Genomic DNA, 12,673 nt, shown 5'->3' with positions numbered 1-12,673 from the left:
GCTCTATCAATCTTGGCATTTATCTTGAGACATTGTGTAATTACAGCAGTGTAAAACAGATTACAAGTTTTGTTGTTGCTGTTGTTTTACATAAGATTAGGGTGATGGGAGGGAGGAACTACACCCTCTTCCCAGTGGGCAAGAGCAATCTAGTCTGATCAATTATTCATTTCCCTTCCCTTTTCCCATTCTTAATTAATTTGACTAGAAAAGCTGTGCTTCTGAGATTTGTAATTGCCATTCCATGTCTGCCTTTATGTAATAAGAGATTTGCACTTATATAAGTAGGACCAGCAAAAATATATATGCAGGTGTTACAGAGGGGAGGGTGCCTCCTTTTAGCCTGTTAGCCATCCAGACATGTCATCGTCTGGGATACTCTATTCCTTTCCCCCCATCTCCAACATCAGGTAGAATTATGGTAACAACTGAGTGTCTCATAGTCTTGTGCATTTGTATAAAATCACTACCAGTTTCTGTTTGTTCCATTCATATGGCCTCATTTCCATGTCTGTCTGCCACTTCCGAAACTGACACCCATCCAAATGAGCTCTTTCGTTTCACCATCCGAATATACAAATGCATTTGTCCCATTGGTAGCAATGGGCGGGCTGCCCAAGCTCCCCATACACTCAGTTTTAGGGACAAGAGAGGTGAAAATCCCAACATATTGAGGACATGTCTACCACTTTTAGTCCTCCAACTCTTACAAGGTTTGGATGATCCCCTGAATTTTAGGATTTTTTTTTTCTTTCTAAAATAAAATCTCTTTAAAAACATTTCCTCTTTCCCCACTGCTCCTGCCCTCTAACCTAAGGGCTTAAGATAACAATGATTCTGAGACGTTTTACTCACAATCTGCAGAGGAAACCTGAGCTTAAAGGCAGGGGCTTAAGTCACCACTGATTCTGAGAGGTTTCCCTCTTGATCTGCAGAGGAGACCTGAGGTTAAAGAATACGCAAGCTACAAGGCAGGCACTGAGGCAGGCAAGAGGCAACAAGCACAGAAGGCAGAGGAATGAAGCAGCAAAGCAAATGGTTTTGTGCTGCTTTTACTTTTGTTTCACTGCTTCATCCCGTGGGGAGGGGTCTGCGATATGAATGAATGTTATGGTACAAAAGCACGAATAACACATATGAAACAAATACCGGGTCCTACTCTAGTGTCTCACTCTTCATTTTTTTTTTCCTTTCTGCTTTCCATGGTACCACCATAAATTCAGTAAACACTGGAGTTTCTTAAGCCTGATAATACCTTACCTTCTTCTTGCTTCTCAGTGGCCCTCCTTTAGCTACAGTTCATCCAGAACTTTGCTGTATCAACTTGTATTTCTGGGGAAAAAATCCCTAAAACGAAGTCACAAGATTTTAAAGAGATGAACACATTTTTTTAAGTCAGACCACACAATTTTAGTGTCTTTTTCCCTTCACAACTGAATCAGGGAATCTTATAGTAATATAATAATAATAATAACTTTATTCTTACACCCTGCCCCATCTCCCCAAAGGGACTTGGGGCGGCTTACACGGGGCCTTGCCCAACACAACAATATAACAACAACAGCAAGACAATAAAACAAATATCCCAACAATAAAACATCAGCATCAATAAAACAGTCATAAAAATCAATATACAAAATAAAATGTAGAGGAATGAACTGCAAGCTGGTCTGTGCATGGGTTTTTAGCATCCCCTCATAGAATCATAGAATAGTAGAGTTGGAAGAGACCTCATGGGCCATCCAGTCCAACCCCCTGCCAAGTAGCAGGAAATCGCATTCAAAGCATCCCCAACAGATGGCCATCCAGCCTCTGCTTAAAAGCCTCCAAAGAAGGAGCCTCCACCACAGCCCCGGGGGAGAGAGTTCCATCCTCCTCAAATTCTCTACCATATGATACTTGTGATGCATCTCAGCACATGTTGTCCTTTAGTACCTTTTTACAACATGCATCACATGCTGATCACCATGGTTATATTTCTGATCACAGGTCGTGAGTACATTTGTATACACCAGCATAAACGTTAGATCTCAATTATCTCCATCCCCGCTATTTACACTATGTAACAAAATTTGAAGAAAATAATCTGTTCCTGGTTTGAAAGTGTTATTTCCTGCTTAATTGTGTGGCACTTCCTTTGAAAGTAGTGTTATACTCGAAAAACTTAGTTTTTTGTTTTTTATCCTTCTATTACCTGAAACAGAAAAGTTTGTAATTTTCCTTAATGAATATATGCTGTTTTTAACCTTTCGAAGCAAAGTTTTTGCAGTTCAATAAACCTTTTCCATGTTTTTATGATAGAACCAAATAGGAAATGGCATTTTTAGCCCAGGAAAAAAATCGTGTTACATAGTATTATTGAACCACAGTTAGAAATCTTTTGACCTTGTACGTTTTCAGCTCAGCTGTCTCCTTCCATCTTCTACATCAAGCAACCCTTTCTGTATTTCAGCAAGTCATTCCCAGTAAAAATTCACATACCTCTATCAGAACTTAGGTGGCGGCCTTAGAATAAGTCAGATCAATGGTTCTTCAAAGTAAAGACCACCTACTACAATGCAGTCTGAGCCCTGCCACATGCACAATAGAGGACCTTCTTACAGCAACATCAGAGGCACTCCAAGTAGCCAGCTACTGGTCAAAGGACATTTAGTATAATGCCAAGTTTTAAAAAACAAAACAAAACTTGGTTTGTGTTTTCAAATACATTACTACTTTTACCCTCGGTTCACTTCTGACATGTTAAATAAGTAAATGGTTCTTCAAGGTCAGTGCTACACTCAGCTATCCTGGTCCTACTTGGAAATGCTGGGACTGAAACTGGGATCCTGTCAATGAAAAGCACCGAGCAGTGACTTTCTGCTGTTGTGCACATGCAAACTGAGCATGTAAGAAAAGACAGGGAGGGTGACAATATTTTATGAAATGTGGGGTATAAACTCTGCACAATATTCTTTCTTTTCTTCCTGTAGACACGGTGCCCAAAGCCTGTAGATGGCTTCGGAGAAGGCATCTCTTTTAAATCATCAACAATAATGGCAGCATGTGGAAAAGCCGGTCTCAGCATGCTATTGCACATTGTTATTTTTCCCCCTTTTTGTTAATAAGTTGACACCAAATGATGATCAGCCTTATTACCTTTCAGGCTGCCTGTGGTTTTAGTACCATGCAGAAGAAACACAAATATACACAGCTATGCAGCTGAGGAGGCAGTGTTAAAGAAGGGAGACAGCAGGAGTCTTAGGTCTTTCTGTTTATTTCCCAAGGAATTAACCAGCAGCTGGATTCCCCCCTCCCCCTTATGCTAGTTACTTATATACGTCAGGGTCGTTTGTAACAATCTTTGCCTCTGTTTGCAGGATTAACCATAATGAACGTTTGGAATTTTTGGGAGACGCAGTGGTTGAATTTTTAACGAGGTATGTAACGAGTTCAGGCCTAATATATGTACTGTGATAAATCATGCCTAGCTCATTAAAAAGAACTCATTATATTTCAAAATATCAAATCGTTGAAAGCATATAATACCACCTAATTTTATATTGTTGTTTGGAAAAGGAATATGAGAGACCTCTAACAATGCATATACACACACATTTATGCAACATTTTTAATGTGCCAAAAATAATAGACACGCATGACTTTTTCAAATTTGTGTTTACTAGATGACTCTTCTTTTTGCTCTTAGAGGAGTGAAAGCACTTGCAAAGCTGCTTGCTTCTAAATCATCCTGACATTTTGACAACAGATTGAGAAATTTTGTGGTGGTCTTAAAGAAGCAACCCAAAAGTGTGTTGTTGTTGTTTTTAAAGACATTTGGTAGTTCTAAAACAACATGCACATTCAAATCTAGATCTCATGTTTAGGGTATCAGTCTTGATTGATTTCTAAATATTCTATTCTATACTAGTTCATAGTGGAATCTTGTGTGGATAATAATAATAATAATAATAATAATACTTTGTTTGTAACCTGCCCTATCTCCCCAGGCGGACTCAGGGATGATCCTGATAATTGTCATAATATCTGGAGTCAAAAGATATATCACTCCATCTCCCAGATATTTGCTACAGAATGTATTGAGGGGTTAAATTCCTATATAAGTGCAGTTGGCCATCCAGATTTACTGGGGTTAGAGGTTCAGGGTTTCTGTGAAAGTGAAAAGAACAGAAATTAAAATCTGCTATATTTTTACCTAAAGGAACACCTCTATAGGAATCCTTAGGTTCTCCAGCACAACACTAGAGTCAGCTTCCAGTGGAAGTTGTTCAAAGTTTTACAAGTATAAAACTACCGCTGGGAGAAGTCATCCGGAGTTTTGGAGTATGGTGCCACCTATATATGAATTATACCCAACTCTACTACTCCTTTCCACCTAAACCCAAGAAGGCTGTCCTGAGCCCAAACCAGTGCCTGTCATCAATAATGGACTGGATGAGGCTAAACAAATTGAAACTTAATCCAGACAAGACAGAGGTGCTCCTGGTCAGTCAGAAGGAGGCTCAAGGAACAGGGATTTAGCCAGTGCTGGATGGGGTCATACTCCCCCTGAAGACACGTCTGCAGTTTGGGGGTCCTCCTGGACTCAGCACTGAACCTGGAGGCCCAAGTGTCAGCAGTGACCAGGAGGGCCTTTGCACAATTAAAACTTGTGCACCAACTGCGTACATTCCTTGAGAAGCCAGATCTGGCCATGGTGGTACAGTACATGCCTTAGTTACATCTGGTCTGGATTACTGTAACAAACCATGTGGGACTGCCTCTGAAGAGTGCTCGGAAATTTCAGCTGGTCCAAAGAGCTGCAGCCAGAGTGCTAACGGGGGTTGGCTATAGGGAGCAGACAACCCCCCGGTTGCAGCAGCTCCACTGACTGCCAGTCTGTTTCTGGGCACAATTCAAAATGCTGATTATGACCTTTAAAGCCCTAGATGATTCTGGTCCAGGCTTTTTGGCTGACGGCATCCTTTTGTATGAACCTGTCCAGGCCCTGAGATCTGAAGAAGCCTTTATCTCGGTCTCACCTCCAGCTCAAGCTTGGTTGGTGGGAACAAGAGAAGGCCTCCTCTCTGGGTGGCTGCCTCTCGACTTGAACTCCCTGCCCAGGGAAGCCAGAATGGCCCCTTCCCTGCTGTCTTTACGGCAGCAGGCTGAAACTTTTTTATTCAGGCAGACTTTTAAAGAAGAAGGTTTTTGAGATCATGTCAGGGGGTGCTTTAGTTTTTAACTTTGAATATGTTTTAATGGATTTTAATGGTGAATTTTGAATACTGTTTATATTTAATTTTGTTTTAATATTTGTATATTTATATTTTCTATATTTATTTATTTATTTATTTATTTATTTATTTGCAGTATTTATATTCCGCCCTTCTCACCTCGAAGGGGACTCAGGTCGGATCACATTATACACACATAGGGCAAATATTCAATGCCCATAAACACATCAAACAGAGACAGACAGACGCAGAGGCAATTTAACCTTCTCCTGAGGGGATGTTCGATTCTGGCCACAGGGGGGAGCAGTTGCTTCATCATCCACTCTGACGGCACTTCCTCATAAATTAGTTAAACTTGCCTCCACACTTTTATAAGTGGTACCTTATTTCCTACTTGATAGATGCAACTATCTTTCAGGTTGCTAGGTCAGCAACGAGCAGGGGCTATTTTTTTTTTTAATTGACGGATGCTCACCCCGCCACGGGCTGGCCTCGAACTCATGACCTCATGGTCAGAGTGATTTATTGCAGCAGGCTGCTCAACAACCTGCGCCACAGCCCGGCCCATACAAAGCATTGTATGCTAATGCTTTTATGTCAAGCCGCTTTGAGTCTCCTCCAGGAGAGATAAAGTGGGGGATAAATATAATAATAATAATAATATAACATAGCAATGTGATTAGTTTAAAATTGCAAACACTGTCATTCCAATTCTCTGCCATATGCTAGAGGGGAGGAAGAAACACAGAAGCCCATGTTCAAGATCCACCATTGTTGGTGTTGATTTTCATTGGGGCATCACACCATTGGTTCTCAGAAGGGAGAAAAAGGAGGCATGGGACTTTCCTTTCAATAATAGCCACCCTTCGTTCAAAGTGGCCATTTTCTTTTTGCTTAAATAGCTGATTAATCAGTTGTTCCTATTCATGGCCATTGTATAAATTGTCATGGAGCAGTTATAAGAAAAAGTTGTTTCCTGCCCATGTCCTTGGGGAGAATGAGCTTGAAAAGTTGCATATCCACATCATGGCATTTTGAAGTTTCATGCCATATTGGGGCCCTAAACCATATTATTGTGAGATGAAATGCTGATGGCTTAGCCCCATCACAGGTAATTTGAAAGTTGCTCATAACCGCACTGAGGATCGGCTAGTCTGAGGCCAAATGCTTCAACGTTTACAACCAGCAAATAAAAGAAATACATCATTTTAGAAGGTGTCATCTTCTTGTCATGAAACTCCTTGATCTTTCAAGTTGTAATCTCAAGTGAGATGTGTGTTTACAAGTAAACTTTGGATGGGAAGGAAATTCTCCTCTCACAGCACCGTGTTACTATACATTCATTAATCCTGACTTCAAAAAAGGTACACTTGGCACCCCATCTTTCTTATGGCACTATGCTGCCATATTCATATAGTTGCAATTTCATAAAATAAATCACTAAAATATTCCCTGTTAATAGAAGATTGATCCAATTTTTCTTTCATAGCCGCATTTTGGAAGTATTGAAAAATGGCTAAAAATAACATAAAATTGACTTTTTATAGCCTAGTGAAATCATTTTCTTGATAAGTGTCATTTATGACAGAAAGCAGTATCAAGAAAAGCCGCAGTGGCAGATTTGAAACCCATTTCCAGATCTCAGGTATGTCCACTTGTAATGGGAAAAGTAGTCCGTTTATTTAGAGAGAGGCTCTTAAAGTGTTAAGATGTTACAGATAAAGGAAAGAAAAATGGCCCCATTGCCTTCCAACAGGTACTTTGGATGATCAGTTTTTGTTTTGTTTTGTTCACATTAATCTGTATCTGGGCTTTTATCCCCTAAAATAATAGGTACTGAAGGACAGCTCAAAAACAAGCTTTTTTCATATTTATATTTACAGTAAACGTTCATAGCACATTTTTACGCTCAGTCTTTTGAAGCTTGAAAATTGGTACTATGAGTGTATACCTTTTCCTGATGCAATCTGTGTAAATTGCACAGAACCTTCACAGTGACAATCTCCCTGCTTAAAAATACAAAAAAAGTGGATAAGATAAGTGAGAAAGACAGCTTAGGGTCTTGTTTTGAATGCTGGACTACTCCTCCTAGAGACTAGGGTTCAAATTGCCACTCAGCCATGGAAAACTAATGGCTGATCTTAGGCAAGTCACACACTCGCAACCTTAGAGGATGACAATGGGAAACCCTCTCTTGAATTGATCCTGTAAGGAAAACACTGTGATAGAGTTGACATAAGTCAGAGACCACTGGAAGACATATAATAATAGCAAAGGATAAATGATGGACATGGTGAACCAATGTTTAATTTAGTAGTTTAGTAATTGCAACATCCACACTTGCCTCCAACAGACAAGAGTTCTTTCTCCCACCCTGGACTTTACACAGATATATAAACCTACTTTGCCTAGTTTCCAACATACCTCACGCCTCTGAAGATGTCAGGAGAGAAAACTTCTGGAACATAGCCACACAGCCTGAAAGACTCACAGCAACTCAATGTTTAGTTCTTTTTATACTGTTCTAAATGCTGTATCCTTTTAAGAAGTCACTCACTACTTTAACCTAACTGCCAGTGTTGAAAAATCAGTTGAGATCATCAGGAAAAGGGAAGAAAACAAATTTGGACAAACAAATATGTTTCTTGCCCAGAATATGTTTCTTGCTATGAAACTTTTATCCCAGAAGAGTAGGGGAGAGTGAAGCAGTATTCATTTCAGCACAATCCAGTTATTGAGCTTCTGCTATGATTCCAAAATCTTTCTTGAAAGCCCCTGACAAGGGGAGATCCCTGATGCCTCGGTAACATGAAATAGTTTAAAGACTAGTGATGTTCTGAAGTGGGTGCCATCTTACCTGTCAAAATCAGTATTTCATGTCAGCAAATTTGGGAGAAAAAAGAGTATTTTGGAAGAAATTCTTAAATATATCCATTTCCTGAGAGCTTTTGGATTTTAATGTGACTGTTACTATTGCATTTTCAGTGTCCATTTGTACTACCTGTTTCCAAGCTTAGAGGAAGGAGGCCTGGCAACATATCGCACAGCCATCGTTCAGAATCAACATCTTGCCATGCTGGCTAAGGTACATATCTGTGTATTTACAATCTGATAATGGTTAGGTCTCAGTGTGATTTAGCAGCATAATTCCTCAGTCTGTGTCTGTGTGTGTACATTCTGCTTTGTGCCCCCAAGGTCTTGCAAATACCAGAAGTGGCTGGCTAGATAGAGATCAATATGCTTTCAATTTGAGCTATAGTATTAGAAAGTTATGGGAGATTCACTAAGAGGTACTTCCTACAGTTTATGCTTCACAGCACACATGAAGTATTATCTCTTGTGTACATTTCACATTATGTATACCTAAATACTAAAGGAGTATTTGATTATCATCAATATGGAAGGAGTTTTGCTATCAGTAGCAAAGACAGATAGGAGGTGATAGCTAGATATGCAGGACTGGGAAAACATCTTGCCTGCTATTACTGTGGTGAATATTGTGAGAATTCTGAAAAAAATTGTTATTAAAGTGGCCTTAATGTTGTAGACTGGGATCTGTATCTCTGTTTCAGCCTCACATAACATTTTACCCTCCAGTAATTGTGCCAGTTTGTTTGCTTAGTGATACTTGTAAGCCAAAATTAAGAGGTGAGGCAAAGGAGTAGAAAAGAAACTGAGAAAAAGATGAATGTGCTTAATAAGAAACTGAAACTGGTTCGAGATGGGAGAACCCTTGCTGTGGAAACACTGAAAACTACTTGTAACCTGCTTTTATCACTGATGTCTAAGAATGAATAACATTGTTAAAGACTATTGTTAAAATTGAAAAGTTGGATGGGAGGACTTATTGTAAGTAGATCAAATGGGGAAGGTTGGAATATTCATAATGGGATTGTGGGAAATTCGTCATCTTCCAGTTTGTTGCCTATGCTGCCAAGAACTGGTGGGAATTGACAGTTTGCCAACATATTGGTTCCTTCAGTATTTCATCCACAGCACACTTCTTCTGTTAATCACAACAGTTAATTCTACAGGACCAAAGACAAGAATAAGGAAGCCTTATTAAATCTAGAAAGTAGCATTTGTAATTATGACATAACTCCAAGTTGGGGAGGGGGCAGGCATATCATAGAATGAGAAAATTCTGTTTAATCCTGAAGCTAATATTTTCCATCCACAAGCTGTAGATTTAAAGTTTATGAATATTTTTGTGTCTCTCTACACTCCCTCTTGAGTTACTCGACATTTAGAAAATGAAGCGTTTCTCACCATTTCACCTCTGTGTAAGGAAAAGGTCTTCAAAATAAAATCTGTGCTGATCAGCTTGCAGGCAAAGTTATTCTCAGGAGCGTGTCTTGCAATCTCTATCTGAGAGAAGAACAATCCCCCAGTGCCGGAAAAAAACACTTCCTCCAAGCCGTTGTGACCTCTTCCGCAATGAATTTGGGACCCAGTATAGTAGATAGGGAGTTGGCAGAAGAAAGAGGTTGAGGTGTACAAAGGGGAAAGATAAAGAAAGTCCCATTAGGTAAAGGTACACATCCTTACACACAGCAGATATAATCCTATATGTATTCATAAAGGCGACTTCCTGTAAATATGCTATTGCCTGTGTGTGTCTCTGTGTTTGTGTGTGTGTGTCAGTTTGTGTAAGACTTTGTCCTCCCAAAAATAAGCATTTTTAACCACAGTTCCCAGAACCCTGTAGTCCAGGTATGGGCAAACCCAAGCCTGGGGGCAGGATGTGGCCCCTTGGGCTCTTTTCTCAAGCTCGCTCTCTCACCATCCTATCCTTCCTTCCTCCTCTCTTTCCTTCCATCTTCCCTCACTTCCCTCTTTCTCGCACCTTCCCTTCTTCCCTTCTACCCTTTCGTCCTTCCTTCCCTCTTTCCTCCCTCCTTTCTTCTCTCTTTCTCCTCCCTCCCTCTCTCACTTCACTTTTGTCTTTCCTTCCTTCTCTCTTTTCTCCCTCCCTCCCTTTCCTTCCATCCTCTTCCTTCTCTTTTTCCTTCCTCCTTTCCTCCTGAGAGATGCTTAGCTGGGAAAAGAAAAAGTAGAGTGGGAACTTGAGGACCATGTTTCAAGATTTAAAAGGGTTTCCCTTTGAGGAGGAGGGGGAAAACTGACTTTCTGCTGCTCTAGAGACCAGGGCACAAGGGAGCAATAGCTTCAAATGGCAGGGAAAGAGATTCGACTGAAAAGATTAGGAAGAACTTCCTGAGAGTAAGAGCTGTTGGAGAGTGTTATAGGCTGCCTGGAAGTGTGGTGGGAGTCTCCTTCTCTGGAGGCTATTCCGCAAAGGCTGTCTGTCGGGAGTGCTTTGATTGTGCCTTTTTGCATGGCAGGGGGTTGGACTGGATGACCCTTAGGGGTCTCTTCCAGCTCTAGGATTATATATCAGGAGTAGGTAATACGGGGTCTTATGGATACACTTTTTCTCTCCCAATCACCGTCTCATCCTGACCAAGATTATGTTAATGTGGGATTTTGTATTGGTAGTGTTTAAATGAAATTTGTGTCTTTCCTGTATTGCATACTGATTGCATCATCCAGAGTGTAACATAGTCTGGCAAGAGTTAATTACTGAGAAGCTGTGATGTCCTTGATGTGTGGCTGGAACCAGGGAGTGTCCAGACACAAGTGTTTGTGCATTGCTGATTGCATCAGTTCAGTTCAGTTCTGAGTCGAGTTCTGTCTGCCTAGGTGTTGAGTCAAGTCCTATGTTCATCTATTGTCTTCAAGTCTGTTTGTCTTGATTATTATTGCTTATAGTAAAACTTTGTATATAGTTTTACCAACGTCTCTGATGTCTCTTTGTTCTGCGTTCCACTGATTCCATCCAACTACTGCTGCGCTGCAAATACTCTGACAGATTAATCCTTTTGGGATCCAAATGTTTCTCATCTTTCCATCACTTTCTTCCTCTGAAAGAGAAGACGAAGGGGAGGAAAGGGCAGGGAGGGGAGTTGGGGAGAACCTCCTCCCTCCCAGCCCACCCACCCTGCTCTGGCCTGCCATACGGCCCCCCAAGTTAAAAAGTTTGCACATGCCTGCTGTCATCCAAAATCCCACTGTCTTCCCACCTCTGGTATGCATATCCATGCAAACACACTTGTGGCAGGCCCAACCAGGATCTGAAAAGTAGTATGAGTACCACAGTTTTTACCACACATATCCTTGATCCCTTAGAAAGCTAGTCCTAAAAGTTGGGGCTTTCCATCATTGTATTCAATGAAATAGAAAGAGTTACTATCTGAGAAAATTGAGAGCAGAAGCACTTAGAATCCTGACGTTCTGCCTGTAACCTGTAGTTTTGCATGTTTTCTAATTGCTCCCACTAGCATTACTTCCAAACATAACCACACAGCAGCGCCTGCCTCATATTTAAACTACCGAAAGATTTACTGGTGTGCTAGATGCTGCTGAAAACACAGAAGTGGCTTGCTTACTGCCCAGAGGGCTTACGATTGATCTTTCAATTTACTTTCTTTTAACCAGTGCCATTTACACTCCCGAAGATGCATAGCTCATTGATTTCTCCCTGTATTTCTTGGGTCTTCAAAATCCCTCTCCCTCCCTTCTAATTATCGCGCTACACCTTCTGCCCGTGTGTCGCTTTTCTTCCCAGTGAAGCAGAGCAAACTTTCAGGCCGGGGCCATCATTCTCTGGATGCTTTCCATGCAGTTAATATAAAGCAAGCATGTGTTTTCTTGCCACCTGGCCATCTGTATTTTCTGCTTCTTCTTCAGATTTATACCCCCGATTCACTACAGAAAGCTCTCAGGGCAGTAGTGTTTCATACTCCCCTAGAATTTAGGATTCACTTTTATAGCCCAAGCTGGCACCCCTTACAGCGTTGCTTGCAGTTGTGGGTTATTCTCATCTCTTTTGCATTGCTGGCAGGGGAGAGGAGCTCTCTTTCTAAGTGTATAAAAAAGAATGTGGGGAACAATCTTTTCAAGCTCCCTCGCAATACGTTCTCATAATCATAGGCCATGTGGGCTGGAAGAATTTGGGGAATTGTGGTCCAAAAAGGTAACATTTCCATTCTCTGTCCAGATTCATTACCTATCTTTATTCTGTGGGAGGAAACTGCAAGGGAACAAACGGGAACTATGTAGCATATGCATAATAATTAACCTTGTTATTTCCATGCCAAAACCATCAGTTAATGATGGTGTGGGAAGTAACCATGTCACCACATGCCTCCAGCATGTTTTTTTATTTGATATGGTAATAGAAAATGACTCACAGACCTCAAAGGTAGTATTGAAATGACGCTTCAGTTTATCCCATCAGAAGTGCCAAAAGTGGGGAGAAGTGGCTTTCTCTCTTTCCCTTATATATTTTGTTTGTTTGTTTTGTCTGTATGCTCCTTTTCTGATTAAAAAGGCAGCTACCACTTAACTTTCAAATAGAATAAGCACAAAGGCAATTAGAACATGCACACAATGTG

General features: G+C 40.7%; 1 protein-coding gene across 5 annotated transcripts in view; it reads left to right on the top strand.

Annotated features, from left to right (window-relative positions):
- The window catches only part of drosha (drosha ribonuclease III), a 146,339-nt gene that overhangs the window by 75,404 nt on the left and 58,262 nt on the right, over positions 1 to 12,673 (top strand). For all 5 annotated transcript variants that reach the window (XM_062977626.1, XM_062977625.1, XM_062977624.1 and 2 more), the window contains 2 exons: positions 3,360 to 3,419; positions 8,202 to 8,301. In XM_062977626.1, coding sequence (XP_062833696.1) covers positions 3,360 to 3,419; positions 8,202 to 8,301 — 160 coding nt within the window. The remainder of the gene's footprint in view (positions 1 to 3,359; positions 3,420 to 8,201; positions 8,302 to 12,673) is intronic.

The sequence above is a fragment of the Anolis carolinensis genome, chromosome 4 (assembly GCF_035594765.1).
Source record: "Anolis carolinensis isolate JA03-04 chromosome 4, rAnoCar3.1.pri, whole genome shotgun sequence".
NCBI classification, from domain to species: Eukaryota; Metazoa; Chordata; class Lepidosauria; order Squamata; family Dactyloidae; genus Anolis; species Anolis carolinensis.
This window is presented reverse-complemented; position numbering and strand designations above follow the sequence as displayed.